Source organism: Hippocampus comes, unplaced genomic scaffold, assembly GCF_001891065.2.
Source record: "Hippocampus comes isolate QL1 unplaced genomic scaffold, H_comes_QL1_v1.1 scaffold22, whole genome shotgun sequence".
Classification (NCBI taxonomy): Eukaryota; Metazoa; Chordata; class Actinopteri; order Syngnathiformes; family Syngnathidae; genus Hippocampus; species Hippocampus comes.
Window position 1 is genome coordinate 3,016,134 of NW_017806175.1, and position 24,217 is coordinate 3,040,350.

The 24,217-nt window shown below is 43.7% G+C and overlaps 1 protein-coding gene across 4 annotated transcripts in view; it reads right to left on the reverse strand.

Moving 5' to 3' along the window:
- Positions 1–24,217, reverse strand: part of sbno2b (strawberry notch homolog 2b) — a 48,842-nt gene continuing 24,625 nt past the window's right edge. For 2 of the 4 annotated variants that reach the window (XM_019896849.1, XM_019896852.1), the window contains 27 exons: positions 18,428–18,610; positions 17,844–17,930; positions 17,166–17,271; positions 16,925–17,085; positions 16,696–16,829; positions 14,152–14,242; positions 13,906–14,049; positions 13,648–13,765; positions 12,996–13,101; positions 12,261–12,414; positions 12,010–12,186; positions 11,539–11,636; positions 11,247–11,329; positions 10,122–10,507; positions 9,912–10,043; positions 9,056–9,191; positions 7,948–8,060; positions 5,827–5,898; positions 4,781–4,889; positions 4,632–4,703; positions 4,390–4,533; positions 4,196–4,290; positions 3,726–3,818; positions 3,509–3,640; positions 2,901–2,977; positions 2,398–2,588; positions 1–1,678 (listed from right to left, as the gene is read on the reverse strand). In XM_019896849.1, coding sequence (XP_019752408.1) covers positions 585–1,678; positions 2,398–2,588; positions 2,901–2,977; positions 3,509–3,640; positions 3,726–3,818; positions 4,196–4,290; positions 4,390–4,533; positions 4,632–4,703; positions 4,781–4,889; positions 5,827–5,898; positions 7,948–8,060; positions 9,056–9,191; positions 9,912–10,043; positions 10,122–10,507; positions 11,247–11,329; positions 11,539–11,636; positions 12,010–12,186; positions 12,261–12,414; positions 12,996–13,101; positions 13,648–13,765; positions 13,906–14,049; positions 14,152–14,242; positions 16,696–16,829; positions 16,925–17,085; positions 17,166–17,271; positions 17,844–17,930; positions 18,428–18,610 — 4,488 coding nt within the window. In that variant the 3' untranslated portion in view covers positions 1–584. The remainder of the gene's footprint in view (positions 1,679–2,397; positions 2,589–2,900; positions 2,978–3,508; positions 3,641–3,725; positions 3,819–4,195; positions 4,291–4,389; positions 4,534–4,631; positions 4,704–4,780; positions 4,890–5,826; positions 5,899–7,947; positions 8,061–9,055; positions 9,192–9,911; positions 10,044–10,121; positions 10,508–11,246; positions 11,330–11,538; positions 11,637–12,009; positions 12,187–12,260; positions 12,415–12,995; positions 13,102–13,647; positions 13,766–13,905; positions 14,050–14,151; positions 14,243–16,695; positions 16,830–16,924; positions 17,086–17,165; positions 17,272–17,843; positions 17,931–18,427; positions 18,611–24,217) is intronic. The other 2 variants (XM_019896850.1, XM_019896851.1) reach the window with 2 other exon arrangements.

The window sequence follows — 24,217 nt, forward strand, 5'->3', positions numbered from 1 at the left end:
TTTCGTTTTTTTGTTTTTAAAGACTGCATTTATAGATTTTTAGAAAGGCACTGTTTGCAGACTGCTGCTTTCCCTCCTCTCCTCCTCTTCCTCCAACACAAAGGAGAGAGAGGGAGTGTGTCGTGTCGTTGGGGGCGACGAAACGGACAAAAAGGAGGCATTTCACGGTTTTGTCAGCTTTGATTTCTTCCTCTTGTATATTCCAGTTTGTTGCCACTTAGTGCCTCGCTCGAATAAAGCAATTATAATAATCATAATAATAATAATAATAAAAATAAAAAAAGATTCCAGCGTAGAATCAGTTAAAGGACTTTTTTTTTTGTTGTTTGTTTCGTTTCGACAGCTCCAGAATAGTTCCGTAAAGTCAAGTTTGCGTTACAGCTGCCGTGGAGGACATACGATGGGGTGCGTGAAACTGATACTGGGAGCAGGCGATGGCTACGGGTGGTTGGAGAGAAGACTGTGAGCAGGACAGGCAGTGATGTTGACTAGAAGGTCCCCGGACAAAAGCGGAGGATGTGTGCTAGTATTTGCTTACACACACACACACACACACACAAAAAACTGTGAGGACGTTAAAAGTGTCAGTCTTGCTGGCGGTAGTGAATGACGGACTTGCGGTCGGTCCCCGCTTCCTTGAACATGCTGTTCAGAGCCTCGCGTGCGTCCAGAGCGTCGGAGCTGCAGTGGCCGTTGGGCAGGGGGAGTAAGTCCGACTGGGGCAGATAGTTGGGGAAGCGAGGGGGGGCGAACTGAGAGGAAGAAGACGAGGACGGCGGGTTGGAGAAGAGCGAGCTTTGGATGAGGGAGGAGTTGGACGAGGAGCTGGACGAGGCAGAGGACGAAGGGCTGGCTTTATGCACGGGCATCTGCGGCGAAAGGGGCAGGTCGAATAGATCCAGCAAGTCCTGGTGGTTGTTTCTCAGGTGGTTGTGGTTCAGAGACGGAGGAGGGGGCGGTGGTGGTAGCTGAGTGGCCGCCTGAGAGATGAGCGACTCCAAGATAAAGTCGTCAGCGAACGCTCCGGTCGGTCTCGCTAGACCGTCTAGGGCCAACCCGGCCTCCGTGCTGTCCGGAGAGGGCGACGGCGAGCTGACGGTCAGGTCCAAGATCTCGTCTTGGGCCTTCTGGGAAGACATGCGAGCCGACTGGTGGATGGGGAGGGGCTGTGAGAAGTGGGATACGAAGGACTGTTGGTAAAACTGGGAGAAGTTTGAACCGTGGATGACCGCGTTGCGCATAGCCGCCTGCTTGGAGGCGGCCGACTTGCCGGGCCAGCCGGTAGGAGTCACTTGGGGAGTTGTCCTCGGTAAAGACAGTAGACCGTGACCCTGTGGGTGCTGCTGCTGCTGCTGTTGCTGCTGCTGTAAGACGGCCTGCATCCTCTGCAGCTGAGACAGGCTCGCCACTTGCGTCTTTTGCAGCGGGTTCAGTTTCTGCTTCAGGAGCTGACTGTGGACCAGCGAATGGGCCAGGGACTGGTTGGGCATGACTTTCTGGCTGGACAGATTTGCCAGCAGGTGCTTGTTGTTCTGCTCTATTTTGCGCATGCGCTCCTCAGCCAGACGCTGCTCCATGGCTTGCTTCTCGCGCTCCTTGCGCCTCCGCTTCACCTCCTCGTCCATGAGCAAGAGCTCCTCACGTACCCGGGCCACACAGTTCTCTGGAATCTTGATGCCTAGAACAGGGAGGATTTGGTTAGTGCAAGCTGGCAAAATTTAAAAAAAAAAAAAAAAAAAAAAAAAAAAACTTCAAAAAAAAAAAAAATTAAAAAAAAAAAAAAAAAAAAAAAAAGCTGCACAAAACTAGAAAGTTGCTCCTCAAATTAAGTCATGGATTTAAAAAAACTGCTCTGCAAATTAAACCTTGTATTAATTTAGCTTACAAATTTTAGATACATCTAAAGAAGAAAACTGAAAATACCTTGATAGCAAATCTAGTAACACTCTCGGACACTGTCTGAGATATATCATAAAACTTCTTGATTTTGCGTCAGCCCCGTGGAATTGTGCTGCCTCAAGATTGAAAATGTACGTGTTACAGACAAAAATAAAAATAAAGAGTTAGGCCAGAAACATTTGAGGATACATTGGTCGTCTACTTGTAGAGATGCCCTTCTACATGTACTGCCTCTGATAGGTCTTGGTAGCTTATATATACCAAATATTGGTAATTTGCAGTGTGCTGTACTGGTCATCTAGAGTATGCCAGTTTTTTTCCTTGTCATGTGTGAGGTCTCTCACATTTAAAACATCAGTTAAGATGTTAACCGATGGTCAAAATCGCTACCCTTAGTGGTCTCATTTCAGCCTGGGGGAAAAAAAAAAAATCCCCAAAAGATTTTCTTGATAAATTCTCATGATCAGAATGCAAATTGAAACTGTAACTATGACTCACCAACTTGCTTGTTGTGCTGCTTGGTTTTGAGGCGAACAATCTGCAGGATGCTGGAACTGGTGATGTCAGACACCACGTCGGACACGCGCTTCCAAACGCGCAGCAGAGCGCCGCACAGCATGTGGTACTGGCGGAGGCGCATGCCCTGGAAGCACTCCTGGCCTTCCTCCACCTTCTTGCATTTGCCGTTACTGCGGAGAGGCCACGGGGACCGTTACGTATACGCAACCCTAACTCACTCTGGCTTTTTTAAAACCTCAAATGGCAAACACCATCTTACACTTGCATGACTTGCTTGGATTACGTTTGAGTTTGTATGATTATTCACCATGTGGGAGTACATCAAAGTATTGGGGCTCATTTTGTAATGACTAAATGTTTCGTGTGTGCCTTTAAATCCTTAGAGAAGACACCTCCCTGGACAAAGTCCACCATGGGATCCCATTAAGTGTCAGCCTACATCCAGAGTAATCCCAAAGATGCATGTCTGTGTTCCTAGTTACCCGATGGCATGGCAACACTTCTTCAAAGAGAAGCTGAACTGGCTCTCCCAGTAGTCCTTGACCTCCTCTGGAGTCGCCTGGAGAAGGGAAGACGTCCGTATTGCCATATCACCATTACACAATTTACACACACAAAACAAAAACAGCCCAAAAAAAACCAAACAAAAAAAACAATCAAGAGTTGATTTTAATCAAATTTCTTTGCTTTGCAATGTGCTTCCATGACCACTAGGAGGCAACAGGTTTAATACAAATCGATTTAGCCTTACACAGTGTAGAAAGTAGAGATGCAGACTTAAGATTTGAGTATTCTCTGATACAAAGTACTGATACGTGATAATATCATTAAGGCGTGCAATTGTGATTTTTGCTTTTGGTTTTGCATGTGGCTGCCGCGCAAACGCGAAATATTGAAGAAATTCCGAGCTCAATTACAATACCACAACCAAGGATGTATTTACGATAATTTGATATTTTGTGCCTGGGGTGTGTGTCTCCGTTGGTGCCTCCAGTGTTTTGTGACAGCTCTGTCAATCTGGGTAGGGACTACCGTGTTTTTGACTGTCAGTTGAGTGTATATATAATAACACACATAAAATCAAACACACCTTCCGATAGCGTTGCTGCAGCTTTTCAAGGCTTTCGGGGTTAGTCTGCTTGCCGATGTTGGGCTTGTAGACAATGAAATTCTTGCCTCTCCCTTGCTCAGCGAGCAGCACGCATGGCTGGCTACCTCGTAGCTGGAAAGCAACAGAAGTGGTCAATTTTACAAGTCGGGAGCTTTTCGGGTGAAGTCCTGTTTCGGCTCTTGATGTATAGGCTCACTTTCTGGGACAAGTAGAAGCCCTCGTCAGCACCAGTGAGACTGAGAAACCTGTTGTTTGCTTCATCCCAAGGCATACCTCTGTCCACACTGATCTGCAGGGACAAAAAAAGAAATACGATTCAGGTTCCAATGTACAGTAGGTTCGCGGAAGTCTTTTTGTTTTATATTTCAACTTCAACTGGGAAATTCAATAAAAAGCTCCAGGCAAGCACTGTGTTCAATTCTCACTGCCGCTTGTTGTGGAGTTATCTACCGCCGTTTTGCACTGATAACTTGAATTCTTGCTTGCGACCCGAGACAAAATAATTGTACGAGTGATGGCTTCCATGTCGAAAAACTCAAAATGTCAAGTCACTTGAACACTGGATCCATATCCAACCTCCAAAAAAAACACTAACTCAGCTCAAATGGGAAATCGGCATTAAGACATATCGTCAATTCACACCCGTTGAGGTTCTGTGGTTCCTACCTTGTAAAGAACCACCTGGCCATCCTGAGGGTTTCCCACTGTCATGAAGATTTCCTGCTTTTCCTCGTAAATCTCATCATTACCTGGAGCCAGATCTGTTGGCCAGCATGAAAGAAAGGAAAACAAAATAAGAGAATAGGACTTTTTTTTCCTCTCCAAATGACGCATTTCCGCAGTGAACTTAAAGTGTGCACCTAAGATGCCCATGTCATATTTGCCCTCTTTCTTGTCCTTCTCAATTAGGTAGTCAAAATTGTCTGTGAAGTACTGGAAGAGATGGTTCTGCTTGTGGACCTCGAGACCCAGGATGCGATTTAGGAATTTGGTAATGCTGCAATCTGGAATTTAAAAAATAAAGAAATTTAAAAAAAAAAGAGAAAAAAAAATGATGAATGACAAACTGGAATGTGCCTCCTTGAGCATTTCTACTACTGACCTTTCTCTGTACTGATGCCAAAGCGTGGCTCCCTACAGAAGATGCCCACATCCATCATTCCATGCTTCATATCTAGCATCAAGGGAAAAAGACGGACGGTTAAAAACATGTTGAGCTTTGTGCTCTCTTGAATGTTAACAAACACGGACCTCTGAAGAACATGGCGTCGCCTCCAGGGTAACCTTTGGGCGCAGGCACCTTGTTCTCTATGTGCCCCAGGATTGCTTTGGTGATTTTATCCAGAGCCTTGGTACCATACTACAAAGAGGAAGAGCATATTGATTGATCCACCTCGTGTTACAATACAATGAATGGAAAGTACGCAGAATCAGACAATACAGGATGAATGCACGGGAGACATACTTAATAAAGAAACAGATAATTAAGGTCTAGAGTACAGGGGAAATTCCAAAGTGAAACAACCTAAAAAGTGGCTCAAGCCAAAAATAGCAGACAAAGTCAAACAAACCTCGGGAGTTCAAACTTGCAATCTTGCAACATTTAGTGACTGACAAGCATGCTTTGCTGTGTTATTTTGTAATGCCACCACAGAAGTGTACCAGTGATTGCAAAGAAAAAAACGAAACAAAACAAAACAAAACATAAAACCGTGAATTAAATTGAGTGTGACATGAGAAAGGCTCTGGTTTCTCAATTACGAGCAAGGCATTTAATTCAATATCGTTTACCTTACATCCATTCAACCAAACAGTATATTAATTTCCATTCCCATTCAAAGTTTCCTGGGGGCACTTTGGATTGACTTTATGGGCATTGTGTTTGGGGAGTCCTAAAATATAAATGACCAGAGAAGCGTGCTAATTAACTACTTCCTGTTTGTCGACTCTCCATTGTGTATGTCAGGGGGGCTGCAAATGATGGGTGGTTTGACTTTGGTTTTATTAAAATATCCTTTAACAATTATTATTATTTTTAACAGAACGGTAAATTTGCCACTTCACCTGATTAAGGCTTTGTGATCGCAACAGATTAAGACAAAACAAATGTATTCACTTCAGATTACTTTGTATGGGAAACGTGTTGGGCCATGTGAAAAATTTGGAAGCTAACCTACCTCACTGAAGGGATTCTGTTTCACTTTGGAGGTGCTACTGTATTGTGACCTGAACTAAGTGCTGAAAATCATGTTCCCGCTTGAGTATGAGATTATTACTCCCAGGCATCCTTAACCTACCTTATTCTCAAAGTTGTACTTGCTCAGGTCTCTGGTTTCAGTCGCTCTTCTGTCTCCATGTGTTAACGCGCCCTGCAGAGAGAACGAGTGTCAACTTTTTTTTTTTTTTGCTAGCATTAACACCATCAAACAAATTACAGGAAGACCATCATCATGATTTGGGAGTACAAGAACACCACAGAATGATCTAATGCGAACAATTTGAAGTGAGATCACCACTTTCGTTAGACAGTGTTACCGAAAACATATTTATACTTTGTCACATTATCTTGTGGTTTACGTCTTGGGACATTTATGAGTATTATGATAGTAACTTCACATGGTTATGTTTTGCCGCTATGCACCCACAGAACATTTTTCTTTTTCTTTTAAAAATAGTGTTCATGTATGTGTGACGGCGGCACGGGCACCCGCAGCGGCTCCTCTCTCTCCTGTGGTTGAGAGGAAAGTAATTTCATCTGTGCTGTATGTTGCACATGTAGCACAGTTGACAATAAAGTTGACTTGGACTTGAACTTCAGTCCCAGTCAGCAATGTGACCGAGAGGTCACTAATGTCCTTTTTCCATCCCACTTTCATATCCACTGTGCAGAAGTTAAAGGTTGTGAAAGACAATCGACAAAGCTAGCTTGCTAGTGGATGTCTTCACTGGTGATATGGAGTCAGTCGGCAAAGGTGGTCAGCTGCAGACTTAAAAGCATGTGTGTATGTGTGAGTAAACATTTCATAAGCTGAGCACAGGGAACGTGGGATATGACCCACGGATTTACCGAACATGCTTGGCAAACACAGCTGTGGCTTCCTGGAATGGACGTCCCCGCGAGCCCACCCGCTTGTGTGTCTTTTTCTGTCGTGCTGTGTCACTCTACAAATTGAACTTGTCGCTGAAGTGCCTCATGGAAAGTGACCATCGGCTTGTAAATTATCCAGTCAAGGGAAATGAGACAAACCCTTGAGAGTCAAAGTCCGGATTTACAGTGCCAGGTCTAAGTGCGCAATTGCAATTTAGTGTCATTACCTTCCGTGTAACTGATTTGGTCTAATAACGTGTATGCTACAGTGACCCACACTTGCTGCCAGTGCGTTAAGTTACTCATCACCTGAAATATCCATGGAGTTGTTGACATACATTTCATGTAGGAGTGGAACGGTTCACAAAATCCACGGTTTGGTTCTGGGTTTTGTGGTCACGGATTTTCGGCTCGGTATTTGTAGATTTATTAAAAACAACAAAACAAAATAATTTTCTTGTCGGTAAATGTGAAAGTATATTGATAGCATTATTTTTAATTACTATTATTATCAAAATTGACCCAGCCGCTGGGGGGCAGTGCCCTCCCCTGGGGGTGCACTGTTCCCCAGTGCCGGTCCCAAGCCCGGAGAAATGGGGAGGGTTGCGTCAGGAATGGCATCCGGCGTAAAACTTTTGCCAAGACGACCATGCGAGTTGGTAGGACGGTTTACAGGGGCGGGTGGAAATTACTGACTCGCTGTGGCGACCCCTGAATAGGGATGTGCCGTAAGGAGAAGAAGAAGAAGTGCCAGTGGCATGTAGTGGTAGGTATGTATAACAAATAACTTCTTTTCACGTGGAAGGCAAATCACTTTTTTAAATTACCAGTAAAATTAACATTTTAAAAAGGTAGTTGGCAGAGTAATTTCTCTGTTTGGTTTGGTATGTTTGTTCTGGTCCTCATATTCAGGTATACACTTTTTTTTTTAAACGATAAAATATAATTTATTGCCAATCATTTTGTGGACTATCAAACCCACTAGTTTGAGAACTGCTAATCTAATGTGTCTGTTTGCATGTCACATTGGCGCATCGCATTAAAATCTGGCCTTTATCCACATCTGTAAGAGGCCTGATTTTATCAGTTATCCAATTCCATGACGCATATCCAAATTTTTCCACATTCCGGAATTGCGGCTTGTTGTGTAAATTTAGCCCCAAGCAAGGAACAGGAAGCACAGGCAACAAGGCCAAAGACGCAAACTGCAATCGCAAACCCCTCTTACGCAATGAGACGACATTGAGGAAACATAGGATTTTCCTATGACACAGCTGAATGCGCAACACATGCATGCACACGCACACACACACACAACCGGAATATTTACCAGGCTCTCAAGTCTCTTTGCCACGATGGAGGCGAAACGTCTCTCACCGGCTAGCTCCGAGATGAGAAAGATGTACTCTGGAGCTGTTACTTGATTGGACCGATGGGTACGGCCTGAAAAACAAAATTCAAACATGAGCAACTATTTCGACGTGATTAACAGTTGGAACGATACAATCCAATTAAGCTAAACATATCTTAAACACCAGCAGCCTTGAAATCAAGCTAACATGCATGTTTTCGAAGCGTGGTTTTCAGTAAATGGCTCGTCATACATGCAGACGTACACACACACACACACACACACACACACACACACACACACACACACACACACACACACACACACACACACACACACACACACACACACACACACACACACACACAATCATACACGCTCACAGACAGACATGCGGCACTAATGGAAATAATGAATTGAGTCATTAGCACAACGGCTGCGAACAATAAATCCCTTAGAGATTTACAATTCACAATTATTTAAAATGGGCAGAGCGGGCAGATATTCTTTCTGACTAATTGAAAACTTAATGTCCCAAACAAACAGTCAAATGAAAAATGAACATTCCACTGTGTGAGATAAATCAAAAGCATTTATCTTGCATTGTTTTAGTCAACAGGGGGGCCCAGGGGAAAAAATGGTTAGCACGCCCGTCTCACAGTGCAGAGGTCATGAGTTTGAATCTAGGCAGTGGCCTGCCTGTGTGGGGTCTTTATGTTCTTCCCATGCCTACGTGGGTTTTCTCTGGGTACTCCTGTTTCCTCCCACATTCCAGTAACATGCATGGTAGGTCAACCGAACACTCTTTATTGTCTCTAAGTGTGATTGTGAGTGTGAACGGTTGTTGTTTGTCTTTGCACGCCCTGTGATTGGCTGGCGACCAGTTCAGGGTGTACCCTGCCGACTGCCAGATGTCAGCTGGGATAGGCTCTGGCACGCCTGCGAACCTCATGAGGATAATCAGTTTAGAAAATGGATGGATGGATGGATGTTTTAGCCACCTCTTAGCCCCCCGCCCACCCCAGAAAACACAGCCACCTCCTGCAGAGCCAAATTGTACACACACTTGAACTAAACTTGGACTCACCAAACTGCTGAATGGCCCTGTCTGCGCTCCAAGGTAGCTCCAATGTCATGTGGACACGCCGCCGCTGGTTTTTTACCCTCTTGTCCGCCTGCAGGGAAATTCCAGAGCTGGCCGCCTCGGAGATGATGGCCACCAGCTAGGGTGAGAAAAACACTTGGATTACATTGTATAAAGTACATCTTAGAGACCCGACTAGGAAATGAAATGGAATGACACTTAACAGTTTGAGGGAGATTAACGCCACGGTAACTTAATGGGAATGTCACACAACAATGGAGGCGCATATCGAAAATAGGAAGAGTACATCAACTAGAAATGGTGGCAATGGATGGCAACAATGTATAGCACCAGACTTGCTTGTATTATTTCTGACGCTGTAAATGAACACCCTATTTCCTCAAATAGAAGCAATCAGTTAGTTGCTGGGCGTGCCATCTAATTAAATACAAACACCTCCCTCATATACAGCATCCCTTTTTCCATCAGGAAAAAAAGTATTATTGTAGAGACACTTTTGTTCACATATCGACATACGAATCAATTTGAACCCTGTTGCTAACTAAAACAGCAGCACCTACACAGGCAGATGAACACACTCCCAACGATTTCATATTTCCTGTGCAGTACTCCAGATGATCTTAAGTTACATGTTAATGGCAACTTTAATGAAGATTAGTGCAGTCGACTGACATATTTGGTCCACGGTATCTTTCTACCTCCACTCTTGCCCTTTCAACGCACCTCCTACAGATCCAGGGTAATAAATTTCTCTCTGGCTTCTGTATGTGGCACTATGGCATTTTCCAGAAAAGTAATTTGAACAAATTCCAATAATAAAAGCACACATGAAACTGACTTTTTCTCCACTCATGAAGCGGTCTTTCTCCTTGATGTTGATGTGGTCGATGGTGAGGCCCTGCTCAGCGCGGGACTCGTAACGGACACTACCGTCAGGACGCCGCACCACACGACCCTTACGCCCGGTCATCTGTTTGACAATGATTTTAAAAAAAAATTAATCGTGATTATTTGGACTCGAAACCTGTTGCATGTTTCAGACTCGCACCTCTGAGACTTTATCGGGCCCTCCGAACTTATCAATGAGTTCGTCCAGGGTGTTGAGAGGTAGTTCTTTTCCCAGTTGTGATATCTTGTTGAGGAGATCCTGCTTCATCTCCTCTATCCTGACTGGAAATCCCCAGGGGACAATGTGAGGCATAGTGCTGGGTGTGATTTCACCATGACAACAAAAACAAAAACACCCACCAGTGTGGCAGCTCGTGTGGTTGACAAAGATGACATCGTCATTATCCAGCAGCGAGTCTGGAGACGAATTGGAATCGGTGTCCATGCCGTCAGAGTCGGTGCTGCTGTCGTCACTGTTGATGCTGATGATGCCGACGCTGTCCACTGTGTGCTTGGGTACCTTTGGATGGCGTCCTCGAGGCTTACCTGAAGATTACATGAGTGGGCTATTAAAGCAGCAGGACACTTTTAGGTAAAATGATGCCCAGAGTCTGAACGGATACAGCGGAATTTTCAAAGTTGAACACAATTCCCTCAGCAACAATATTTTCCGTAGCAAATCTTGTAAAGTACATTCATTTGTTCCAAACTCAAATGGGCGCCTTCGTGAATGCTTCGATCAACGCTTCAATGTTTAAATTCACACTCACCATTCATCACTGTCTTACAAGTGTACAGAAAGGTGAACTGTGGTATAATTTACTGCTAATCAACCATACAGTGTTCCCAAAGTTTATGAGCAACCGATGATGTATCACGTTTTTTTTTTTTGCAGATGAAACCTGAGAATACTCCTCCCCACACACCTTAAAACATATTTAAACCGATCAAAAAACATACTTTTTAAACACATCGTGAATATATTTTAACAAATACAAAAAATACAAACAAACACAAGCATTAAATGTATAGAAAACACATCATACAATCCTGGAATACACATTTGGAATAAACATTTGCTTCAGTTTCTTTCTTACTTAAATGCAACTTTTATCCACATCGTCAATGTATTTTAACATAGATGATGGGCTGTACTCCTTTCGTAGACTTTTGACCAGATTGTCCACTTTGGCATCTATCTGCCTTTACAGGTTCTCCTATGACACATTTACATCATTTAAATCCTTCTTCCACAATATAATAATGGGAACAAATGTGGCCTTACGTTTTCTCTTATTCCCGGGTGCCTTCTCTCTCCGCTGCTTCTCAGAAGGGAAATGTTTGGTAACAAGAGACTGGAATACTCCCCTGAAGGAAGAGAGTGAAGCTATTAGGGGGCCACAGAAAGCAGCTCAAGATTCATTCCCCGTTTGTCAGGTGCTGGCATGTAGATGAACATGCTATGTGTGTTTTGATATCTGAAAAGTGGACAGATTCTGCCCAAGGGTGTGAGGGTGGTTGACGGCCTAACACAGAGAAAAATGAGTTTAAAAACCAAAGAATATGGGCTCACTCACTCTGCAGCAGAAACAAATCTGTCAAGATGACCGTCATTCTCGTCCAGAACTTCTCTGGTGCGCGACTCCCCAGTAGACTGCAGGCCAATGACGATGCACTGTGTCAAGAGAGTAACAAACATACATCAACCAATGACTAAAAATTTTAAATATCCACTTTGTTTGGTGCTTGTCCTCATCAGAGTTGTGGGTGAGCTGAAGATTACACCGGTTTATTTTTTCAGCGAGACTGGGTGTACCTTGGACTGGTCGCCAGCCGGGTACATAGAAAAATATGCACTTGCGTTCCAGTCTCGAATGAACCTAACATGCATGTTTCTGGAATGTGTGAGGAAGCCAGAGTGAGAGAAAATGGAGAGAGCCCACCCCCGCACCAATATGTGCAATTTTTCTCTCCTGTCTGAATCTCTGGTTATTTCCACACAGTGTGCAAACTTGATGACTCGGCGTTCCACTGCGATTTGTGCTGACCTTTCCTGCCTCCAGCTCTTTCTTGGCCAACTCCACCAGGCAGCGGACCTTGGCAGCTATACAGAGGTATTTGAAAAAGCGCTGGTGAGACGACCAGAACTGGCCCCACAGGGACTTCCTGCTGACCAGGCCCAGCTCGTCGGCGGCGCGCACAAAGACCTGAAGTGCCTCCGCCCACTAAAGGAAGAAATGCTGTGAAGTCAAAGCGGTATTTCTTCGATGTGATGATTACATTGGGTTGTGACGCTTACCAGTTTGGCGGCTTTATTGTAGACCAGCTTGAAGTCGCTGTCCAGTCCGATCTCTTCAATGCGGAAAGACACCCCTGAGAAGCTCAGCTGCCTGGCTATGTACATCCCGCTCACTTTCATATCCATAGCAACAATCTCCATGGCACCCACGCCTCTGTGTGTAAATAGCATCTATAAGTACATCTCCGCCAATCAGCATAATGTTAAATTTAAGTGTATTCCAGTCGTACTATTCACAAGGAAAACTCATATACATTGTGAAATATTTTACGCAGTTATTTTATGATGAACAAAAACACCAAATTCAACATAACATTGCATAAGAAACAATGAAGAAATGTAAAACTTTTTTCTCAGCGTGTCATTTATTTTTACAATCCTGTGTATAAATTTTTGGGGGAATTAAACTATTTAAATAAACATCTCCCTGATATTCTACTTTATCGAGCTTTACCTCCATTGCCATTGTGAACCCTGTTATTACTCAACACAAGAGCACCTCCAGAGGCATGGAAGAAAGACTGAAGTTTGCCAACCAATCAAATGACATCATCGTTTCTAACTGCACACGTTTACACGTGAATTTGCACAAATATATCCCATGTGCAGGGTGCAGTACACTGAACAAAAGAACAGCCCCGCCTTGGCCACGATATGAGGAAATAGACAGTATCTTACAAGAACAGGAAACCCATGTAATTTATGAGTCATTTCAAGACATCAGACACCACGAACCTCTTCTCGATGGTGTGCAGGAAGTCGTCAAAGGCCCTGAAAGGCGTGCCCTCACCCCAGATACCCAGGCGGCTCATGTAGATCATGTTCTTTGGCTCAGAGGCACCTGCGTGACCAAAAAAAAATTAATAAATAAGCTTGACTTGTGTTTTGCTGAATCACTGGAACATCCAAAGTCAAAACGCCTGAAAAAGGGTCAAATTTTGGGCAATAAGCGTCTCCAAAGTCCCAGCATATTTTTTGCATTTCATGAGGACACACGTGTAGACATTGGAAAAGTCCTGGCTGTTCCAATTAATCAAATATCAATTACATACACAAATACATGAGCTGTACACGCAGCACGAGCGTGATGTCCTCCTAGTTGACTGAAAATGTTTTCATTTTGAATATTAATATCTTGATACCGGTACCGTAACGTGGTCTAACCCAGCCCGAATGCCAAGTCCACATTCGAACCACAAACCTCATGACTGTGACACAGATGTACGAACCATTGGGACACTGTGCTGCCCACTTAACTTTATTTCTCATGGGAAAAAAAAATCACTTTGAAACTAGGAACACTCAGACTCAGACATCAACCAAGGACACGGAACAGACTGTGTTCCACTTTGGAGGCTTCCGTTGTACTGCCTCTCATCTTGTGTACCTGTGGCACTGGCATACACCACTCTGGCCCGTGGCAGCTTGTTTTGCAGATCAAGCACCGCCTTGCCCATCTTTGTTGACGTGGCATTCTTGGCTTTGTGGCATTCATCAAAAATAATCTGTGAGGAGAATGCAGGTCAAGGGCAAACGACACAGGGAAACATAGGGGTGTGCGCGCGCGTGTGTGTGTCTGTTGGCATGGACGGCACACTGGAAGTGGAGGAGGAATGTGTGCGTCATCTGGAAAATGAAAGGATACAACTCCGTCAAAATCCGGCTTGCACCAGTCCAGGATCTGTTTAATCCGCGTGCGGTGCTGCCCTCCCGCCTGGCTCTCACCAATCAGCGCAGAGTAGGTCGCAAAGAGGACTCCTTCTGAGGTAGCTGTGTCTCCATACTTAATCTGCAACACAGTCACACGGTCACCCGCCGCCGCTTTGCTCCGTTCCATTTTCTGCATGACCGCGAAGAAAGAACGCTCATTCTTATTAACACGTGCACTCACTTTGTTTAAGGCATGCACAGGAATAGTCGATGCATCTATGTCTTTGAGATCTCGCTCTGCATCAAATTTCAGGTCATTGGATATGCTGAACCTGTGGGCAGGAACAGTGGGATTAGTCATTCAGTGTATATAACCGGACAGAACAAGTACAAGCACATGCAAATCAGGCGATGTTGGCTGTGTGCATGAATGAATTTTACGGCGGCCGACCGAAGACAGGGGCTGACTGAGTGGCGAGCTCACATCCTGGTGGGCTGCGCTGCGTGCAAAAGCTACAATTAAGATGACATGGTACTGAGTCACGGCTCATCTTTGAGATTTCACTACAACCAAACAGCACCACAGAAGCATAACATAAAATAAAATGTGTATCAGTTTGAGATGTTCCTGAAACAGAAGCCATCCCATTAAATGATGATTTCACCCCATTAGTCGTCAGGTGTGTCACCCACTTAAAACAAACAAATGCCTCTTCCCAAAAAGATGCCATCTATGTATAATGGAGCAGTGATATCCAACAAGCCATGACAAATCATCAGCTGTGGAGTTATCCAGTTTCACTTAATGGATTCTGAAAATGATTTATTTAATCCAAATCATGTATCATTCATGAAGCCATTAAAGTACAGTGAAAGACAGAACAATTAAAAGCTCATCCACTAGATGGTAGGGGGTAGATAATTAACCCACTCTGTGACAGTTTTGTTTCGTGGTGTGATGAGATTTTGTAAAATATGTGCCGGGGTTCAATAAATTGTTGGGAAACACTGAGGTGGCATATTAAGGACACCCTGAAATAAAAAAAGTACCGTAGTAAAATTGCAAGAGACATTTTTCGTCAAGTTACAATGCAGTCATATGTTTAGAAGAAAAAAGGATTAGGAGATTCAAGGATGGATACCGAAAAAAAAAAAAAAAAAAAAAAAAAATCAGTCAAAATAATCAAAAAAAAAAATTTGATTAAGTAACCGGGATGAAGTCATCCTGCTATGAAAAAAATTACATTAGAGAAATGGTGTTACAATAGTACTCGAAAAAAGTGACTGAGCGATAAGAATTAATTCACAATTATCTCAATTAGGGCTGCAGTTATCACATATTTTGGTATTCGAATATCCGACTGAAAAGTTGAATAGAATAATCGGGTAATTAGATTAAAAAAAAATTAATACAATTTTTTGCATGGTTAAAGATACAGAACTCAAAAAAGACATTTCCACTTCATAATAAATGGCACGCTGGTTTTATTTTTAGATAATTACCATTTTATACATTGATTTAAACTGTGCATGGCAGCGCACTATTTTCCTTTGTAGAAAGATTAGTGAGACTTTAGATAAATCTCTCCCCATAAATTTTGGTCTCAGACACGAAAAGACGTCAGTAGCACAGTGGCAATTTTGCTGGCTAAAACAACACACTTGAGCAAGCCTGGTTTATTAAGTTGATCAGTAGGAATGGCAAGTGTGTCCGCATCAACGTGCAGACTCATTCCGGCCATTTAACTTGAGCGCTGCTAGCTGCGTACAATACAGCGCAATTAAGTTGTTTTTTTTTGCAACACACCTAATTAGTGATAGAACATTATTTCAGGACAAAGATGTATTGCTGTCGTCAGAAGCAACAGTTTGTGGCGAAAATAAGACTACAAACACAGACTTGAAAACTAGTCACTGAAGCTGTTACGGCGCGACACGTTGCCGGGAACAACATCAAAATAAAAGCGCACCACGGCACTGATGTGCATATTATTATTTGGTAACTAAGGTTTATTTTTATTTGGCGGTGTGTAACTGTCATGTATAGCATGAAGAATTGTTGCTGCGGTTAGCTTGACTTCTTCCTGACAGAGTACATGTAAATAACCAGGTATTCGAGGAAGAAAAAAAATGCCTAGAGCATTTTTTTTTTTTGATCCAATGTACTTAAATCACTCGATGACCCCTTTCAGCCCTAATCCAGATGTTGCGAGATAATAAGGTATGAAGCTACACATGAAACTATTGTTATGGGGGTAAATGTTAATCAAGCAACGTCTTAATTAATAGCAAGTGCTGGTTATTTCACTGCTGGAAACAAATGCACAGTACGTCAAATGATCTCGGTTTACAGACCTTATTGTTCATTCATGGACATTAAATACTCAAACTGGCTCTTTGAACGGCGTTGCTAACCAAAATAGCAGCACCAAAGCACAGATGCAATTTCTCAGGTCAAACTGTGGAATCTTATCACATGTCGCAAACAAGTTCCATGTGCAGAATTAAAGCTGATCTCACGCTAGGAATTGGAATTGATAAGAATTTAGCAATTTCATTTCCACGATCGGTAGTACGACCATTTCCGTTCATATTCCCTAATTGTAGCATCTTATCCTGCAGCGACAACAGTGGCAACCCCCCTCCCCCAAAAAAAATAACACATTGCAGTTTGTCAAGTGGGGAAAATTAATTGCTCATCCTTCTTCTACACGAATACCCTACTAAGCTACAGTCATTAATTCTAGGTATTGCTAATAAACCTCATCAGGGAGTGCTTACTCACCATAGTGATTTTTTCCTTCCCTTCAGATAGTTTTCCAGGATGATTCCCGCAACAGTGCGTCCCTTTCCCACACCGGCTCCATCTCCGATCAGGAAGCCTGCTCGCTGGTTGTTCTGTAAGATGACCTCGTGTTGCTGGCCATACAAAAAAAGAGAGAGAGAGACTGGTTTCTCATTGTTGTAAAAGGGAGTGACTGCCTTTTAAACATCTCTGGCATGTGAATGTGTACCTGACAGGCGTAGATGATGGCTTCTAGCTGCAGGGCTGACAGCAGGCCGCTGTTAATGGTCGACTCGGGTATAGACAGAGTGTATGTGATGTCCGGAGGAGGGACACTGGACAGCGTGTTGGTCTCCACCACTATGTCGGGATGGGAAATTCCGATAGTGGCTGAAGAGGAGAAAGGAAGAAATGAAGTTTGTCTGAAGGGAGTGTGCGGCCATATTTTGCCGTCGAGTCGAGTGACCTACATTTGGAAGGTCTGTACTCAGCATACGTGTCAACATGGCCCAGTTCCTCTGAATCCTCTTCCTCTGCTTCCTCCTCCTCCTCTGGGGGTGACTGGGTTCTCTGAGTCTGGCAACACCAAAGATAATATTCAACAGAAGCCAATTGTGGAACACTTTATGCAGCTCTGGTTTTTGCCTGAATTAAGTAAGAAAAAAAAAAAGAATGTTAGTAGCCGGACAGGTAAGCATGCAAAAATTAAAAAGATTCACAAGACAGCAATGGAAATTGGAGTTAAACCAGCTGAAGCAGGAAGTTGAAAACTTGCTTACGATCAAAATCCCAGCCAAGTTTGGTAGTCAAACCCATTTATTACACTCCAATGTAATACAAGAGACAAAACACTTTGCATAAAATGCAGATTACAAGAAACAAAAATTTACTTTTCAAAAACACCCTGACGGCACTATTGATTTCAGTAGAGTGTCGTGCCGAATTTGTAAGAAGGAGTTTGCTGACCACCGAAGCAGCTCAAGTTTAGCCTCCCACATTAATGCAAAGCACCCAGTCACGAGTGCATCCACAGCTAACGTTAGCACCGAAAGCGTTAGCGGGTGCACATTTGAGAGCGACCGTTCATTGAGGTGCACACAGAGAAAGAGAGCGTTAGTTGAAGTGTTATATTCGATTGGTACGGCTACCTGAAATCCTCCTAAAGGTGGCGTGCTGATTATAGCGGTTATATCATCCAAACTTGCCAAGCCCTGAAACCTGTTGGAGCCTTTCAGCTGTCAACAAAAACATTAAATAAAAAGAAAATAATAAAAAAAAAACTCAAATGGTGTGGAAAAACAGGTGGAAACCATGAAGGGGTACTTATTATGGCGTTCACTTCGGAAAATGCCGTTTTGTATGTGCCTGACAGGCGAGTGACAACCTGCATTTGTCAAGGACCAACAAAATTAGTGTTTTCTATTTTATAAAATATGCAATGTCAAAAAACAAGTCAAACAGAAAAACGATCACAAAATGATGTTAAACTAACACACCATAAAAAAGGTAAAATAAAAAATGTCAAACGGCCGCTTGGCTGTAATCTACATCAAGTAATGTAATTGCGGGTCCTCAGAGGCATAATTATAGCCGGCGTGGTTTGTATTCGACACCTGCCTACTCAACTACTCACATGCATGTGGAGACATAGAATTCTGAAACCGCGATTGGAAGGGTGTTTCGTTGTGGTCATCATCTCATTATGCGTGCGTCAATGTGTGTGTCTACTGACCTCCAGCTGGCTCTGTGCTGGTGTGGTGACGGCGGTGGTACTCGTGCTGACGTCCCAGAGGGTGGGCACCGTGTCCAGGTGGTCGGTGCTGATGAAGGACTGGGCGTCGGCATACTCTGACAGTGAGTCGGGCGGAGAGGAGAACAGGGAATTGGTGGAGAGGTCATCGATGCAGGACAGATCCTGTGGGTGGAGAAGAGGAGTTTTGAGTTCCACCTCGATTTACCTTCGACTTGAGGCATGGGCGAGGTTAACTTTTTTTTCTCAATTGCCTTAACCGGATAAATAAAAATTAAAGTACGTCAGAATCTGAGACCAGCCCGTGTCTAATCCTGGGTGTCAGGATCGTGTCTTCACAGGATGAGCAATTTTGCTTTAATTTCGTTTGATCCACGCTATATGACACTGGTTCATCTTTTACAGTTCTATGACAGTTAAGAACGCTTAAACGTTCATTAAAACATGAATCAAGGATCTTTGTAGTTCCACTGCAGACCTCTGGGAAATGAATGCAGCTTCTTCAAAAGGTTATGCTTGCAGGAAAGTAGTGTCCTACATTTCACGATGACAGTCAAGTTTACGAGTGTGATCTCCACAGTCCAAGAAGCCTTAGGGTAGCATCGTGACTCCTTTTAAACAATCTGCTAGACTAATTATCACCGCGCATTACTCAAGAGTTCCGCAGAACACGTCCTGACTGGCGAGGAGAGGACAAGACGCTGGGGCTATCCATGCAAACATGACTACATGGAGTGGGAATGGGGGCAAGGGTGGTAAACGCACCAACACATGCGTGTTATTTTTGTGCTCTGATGTTACAGACGTGACTTGCTTACAAGCTTATTAGCTTGTGGAAGTATATCTACTTCCTGGGGGCAAGATCAGGCATGGAAAAACAGGCTCCCCCCTTCGTTGTTCTAGTCTCTGAGTGGCCGCTTTAAGGAGGCAGGAGGGTGAATGTTCCTGGTTTTAGAAAGAGGGCGGGAAGTTGGGGGGCACCTCCCTATTACACATAACTTGCTCCCACCTCTCTCATCAGCTGCAAGTCTTCATTATCCCATTTCACCCCTGGCTGAGACAGATGAGTAAACAAGGCTGCAAAGAAAAGATCCCCCCACCCTCCGCTTCAACAGAGGCCTCATTTTGTAGAGGCACCACGGTAGAAACACACAGATAAGCCACGTACCATCATTTTAAATCAAGAAAAACAGGACACGTTTTCTTAAACAGTGGCGAGAAGGCCTTTGTTTACCTCAGACGCATTTCCCGGAGGGGGTCTTCAGTCAAAGTCACAGGATGATAAATGGTGGCGCACAAGATACATTGGAGCATTTCCTCCCACTCCAAATCCTTCAGTTTTAAAGTCAAACAACGTGTAGCTTAACTCCCATTTTTGGAATCAACGTGCCTCAAAAGTCAAACAACACAAAAGCGGTCAAACAATTCTTAACAGCACGACTGCAACATAAAGCAGGAAGACGTCTGGCCACTCAAGTGTACTTTGAGTTAAAGTGAAAAACGAAAATAATATAATCCTCCCCGAAATGCTTATCATGGCCTAAAATGAGATTTTAACCAGTTTTATAAAATATTTTGCATTATTAAACAACAAAACGTGCACAGCAGGTGCAGGTATTATTGTTTTCCACTTGGGGTTGGCATCCTCACGATAAATGCTAAAATATATGTGACATTTTAAGAAGGCGATGGCTTTAAAAGGTGGGGTCTAGCCTGGTGAGTGATGTGGGAGTCAGCAAATGAGAGTGTAGAGTTGCTTATTGTGAGCTCAGGTAAGTGACAGGCTATGAATTGTGAGCCAATATTTAAGAAAAAAACGGTAAGATGAAAACGCCTTTAGTAATATCTTCATTGGCAATGCTTTCAACAGTTAATTTTACCTTGTCTTTAGGCATGGTGTCAAACCCAAGGCCCGGGGGCCAGATCTGGCCTGCCACATCATTTTATGTGGCCCGCAAAAGAAAATCAAACATGTCAACTTCCAAGGTGCTTGCTAAAAATTGCTACCAAAATTTAAAATTCTTATATCTAATAAGCAAGAGACATATTGTGAGCATTTTCTTGTAACCAAACCCTTCATTACAGTAACAAGCAATATTTCAATAAACTGTTATTATTGACTTTTAAAAAAAAACGTTTCAGTCCTAATGGCCCTACAAGGCAAACGGCTACTAAAATGTGTCCCACAACAAAAATGAGTTTTACAGCCCTGTTTTAAGTAATTTGGAATACCAAGAACCAATCGTTCACCTCAGTTAAAACTAAAAAGCTGAAAATGTGCGTTTGAACAACCATACCGCTTGGGCAGAATGCAAGAAAAGTGTGTCAGGCTCGTGCTAAGCGAGACACCTCCGAGCTCAGCGCCATGCTAATCGAGTTGTCAAGCAGAGCGGAACAGAGGCTGCAGTGTTACTTGTCCAGCGGCAGACGTGTACCCGGAGCTGGTTCATCTATTCCTAAAACTGGGCCCTGCCGCACAGAGATAAGGCTTGAATTCCAACTGCTCTGATGCTAATCTGGCTCCTTTCTGCAGCGCACAGCCAACGCATCCATGCAACCGCTAATCCTGCCTCACTCTCTTCTTCTTAATCCAAATTCCATATTTTTTTCCATTTTTTTTTTTTTTTTTGTTAAAGCCACACATCATGCATGTTTCTGCAAGTGTCTCTTTCCAAAATGTCTTCCAGGAGATGATCCACAGTACATCTTTGCAGAAGAGCATGTGAAGGCTCAACCTTTTCTCGTCATTTCTCCACCCATGTGTTATTCAACAAAAGTAGTCTTTCACATCTTTCACTTTTGCCCCGGTTTCCCAACGCAGTCACACGTCTTCTTTTCCCCTCAGCGCTTGGGCAATCTTTTGATCAAATGAACATAATGTGACAAGCCAGTTGCCGGACTGCACGCAGAGGCTGTAAATTACAGCACTTGTGTGCCTTGGGATGAATGATAGGAGGCGCATATCATTAGCAACCAATCTGTCCAACGCAGTGGAAACCAGCAGAATTAGTTCATGGAAAAATAAATAAAGCAAACATAAAACACTTGACATAACACAAAATCCAATAATGTGTGATTGTCATGAAGTCTGGCAGCTGTTCTCCATATAAAAACAGCAAAGTCACTGCTTATCACATGAGCCTTATGACAAGTTCCAGCACGACCATACAAGGAAGTCTACATATAAACGTATACATTGGGGCAAAGAAGTATTTAGTCTGCCATCAATTGTGCCATATCTCCCATTTAAAAAAGACGAGAGGGCCTGAAATTTTCATCATAGGTATACCTCAACTAGGAAAGATAAAATGAGAAAATACATCCAGAAAATCATATTGTCTGATTTTTAAATAATTTTTCGCAAAGAGGACAAAGGAGACGAAGTTAGGAGTTAGCGAGAGCCTGAAATCTCGCTTGTTTGCAGGTGACCAAATACTTATTTCAGATCACTTACCCGGAGTCGGGTTTACGGAGGCAGCTGCTTCAAAGGGGAAGCCCAGACTTGCCTCTACCCCCGTCTTCTAATCTTCCGGAGGGACCTCGAGGCTCTCCCAGACCAGCCGGGAAACATTGTTTCTCCAGCATGAACTGGGTCGTCCCCGGGGTCTCCTGCTGGTGTGACATGCCCGGAACACCTCACCAGGGAGACGTCCAGGAGGCATCCTAATCAGATGCCCAAGCCACTTCATCTGGCTCGTCTCAATGCGGAGAAGTAGCGCTTCGAATCTGGAGTCCGTCCCGGACGACTGAGCTTCTCACCCTCTCTCGAAGGGAGAGCCCAGACACCTCGTGGAGGAAACTCATTTCAAACGCTTGTCTTCGGAATATTGTTCTTTTGCTCACGACCCACAGCTCGTAACCACAGGTAAGAGTAGGGACGTAGATTGACCGGTACATTGAGAACTTTGCCAAAATTCACCACGACAGACCGATACAGAGCCCGCATCACAACAAAAAGAAAAGATGAAGTCAGACTCAAACTATCATTAAGCCCTTTTGAAATTTCTTGGACCTTCGGAGGTAGTATCAGAGTCGGAAAAGTGCAGCGATAACATCGCTGTATAAGGGAATGTCAAGTGTGAAATTTAACACCTGATGCTCACTCCTTCCATACCGTTGTGTTGAAAGCAATTTGTCACTGTCCAACAAGCATGTGAGATGCCATGTCGCTGTGCGATGACAAATACATCGCCTTTGCTGGATTCTGTACCAAAAAAAAAAAAATACTAATAATAATAAACTGAGGATAAATACTCGGCCTTTATGGCAGTTTTGTAGGATTTCTCGGTGAAAGCGGCGTGAGACGACCATTCAACATGAAAAACGCGGCAAACCAACAAGACTCTCGAGTGGCAGAAGGTAAACAAAGAAGCTGACGGTGCAGTGCGGATCTAAATCGAACAAAACAAGCAAAAGACGGGAGGACAGGGAGTCAAAGGAGGGAAGAGGGCAGGATTATTCTGTGTTCTGGGACTCAAAAGGAACACCCTTTGGTGAGGCAGTTTGCTTGTCCGCCAGCTCGATTTTAAGAGACTTTACGATGATGAAAATGCAAGTCAGCAAGAACTCTTGGTATTTATTCACTGGCCACATTTGCGGTGAATTTCAGAGCACATACAAGACGAGCCACGCTCAGGGCTTCCCCCGCCTACGCACTGAACGCTTGGTTGCTTTTCCAAGGCAGAGAAGTCAAACAAGTGACGTCACCGTTCCGAAGTCTTCCCATTTTCCCTTGCCGAAACCTCGCATTTGTGCCTCGTTGTTGATCTTGGATTTGGCTTCCGGCCAAGTTCCTCGGCAGGAAGAGGAGCAAATACTTGAGCTGTCAGTGAGAACGACGTCGCCGCTGTTTGCAGTGTAAGCAGCGGCCCTGCATGTCAATATCTAAATGGTGTGTGAGTGAGGCAGACAAATTGAGGGTTATGACTTCACCTTCCCCTGGCGCTCAGCTGAGTGAAACGAGCGTTATTCCGTGCTCAGCTGTTGACCTTGTCATGGCAGTCAACACAAGTGGGTCTGACAGGGTCCATACGTAAATTCACGGGGTATGTCTGGGGCCACAAAGTGAACAGGCGTCATCTTATGGTCTGATCAAGAAGCCAGATTGTGAGATGTTGTGTTAAGTCTTTTACTCACTAAACCGCTTAATGAAGTACTGAATACGTACGGCTATGAACACTGCCAATCATAAGATACCAAGAAACCCTGCGCCCAAACAATAACGATAAATCAGTACATTAGTACAATGATGAAGGTACATTTAACGTTTTTCAAATAAAGTGAACAGCGTTACAGATATGAAGTTCACAAAATTTCATTCGTTTTTGGGAACATTTAGCTAAATCATTATTATAAGGAGATTTTCCAAACTGAAAACTTTTGAGTCTGCACAATTGCGCTTGTTGACTTGTTTGGGCAGTCGGTAATAATCTGAAACTTTTTTTTTTTTTTTTGGGTGACAGACACAGCAATGACTTGAGCAAACAGCGTGAGCAGGCAAGTCGTTGCTCTCTTGTTCAGTCAGTTGTGTGTGAGTGAGTACCTCAACTGTTAGCTTCGCCCTCCCATCGCAGACAAATTACACAGAGTGCAAGTTGGAATGTAAAACTACCACATCGTACAGAGTATGTCCAGCTTGGGTGAGCCGAAGCTGGACAGCTTGCTGCTGAAAGGCACCCTGGATTTTCCAAGCGCCTTCAGAAAACAATCTATGCCCCCCACTCCCCCTGGACAATGAGCGCGGACCATCGCAAAAATATTACACGTGGCGAG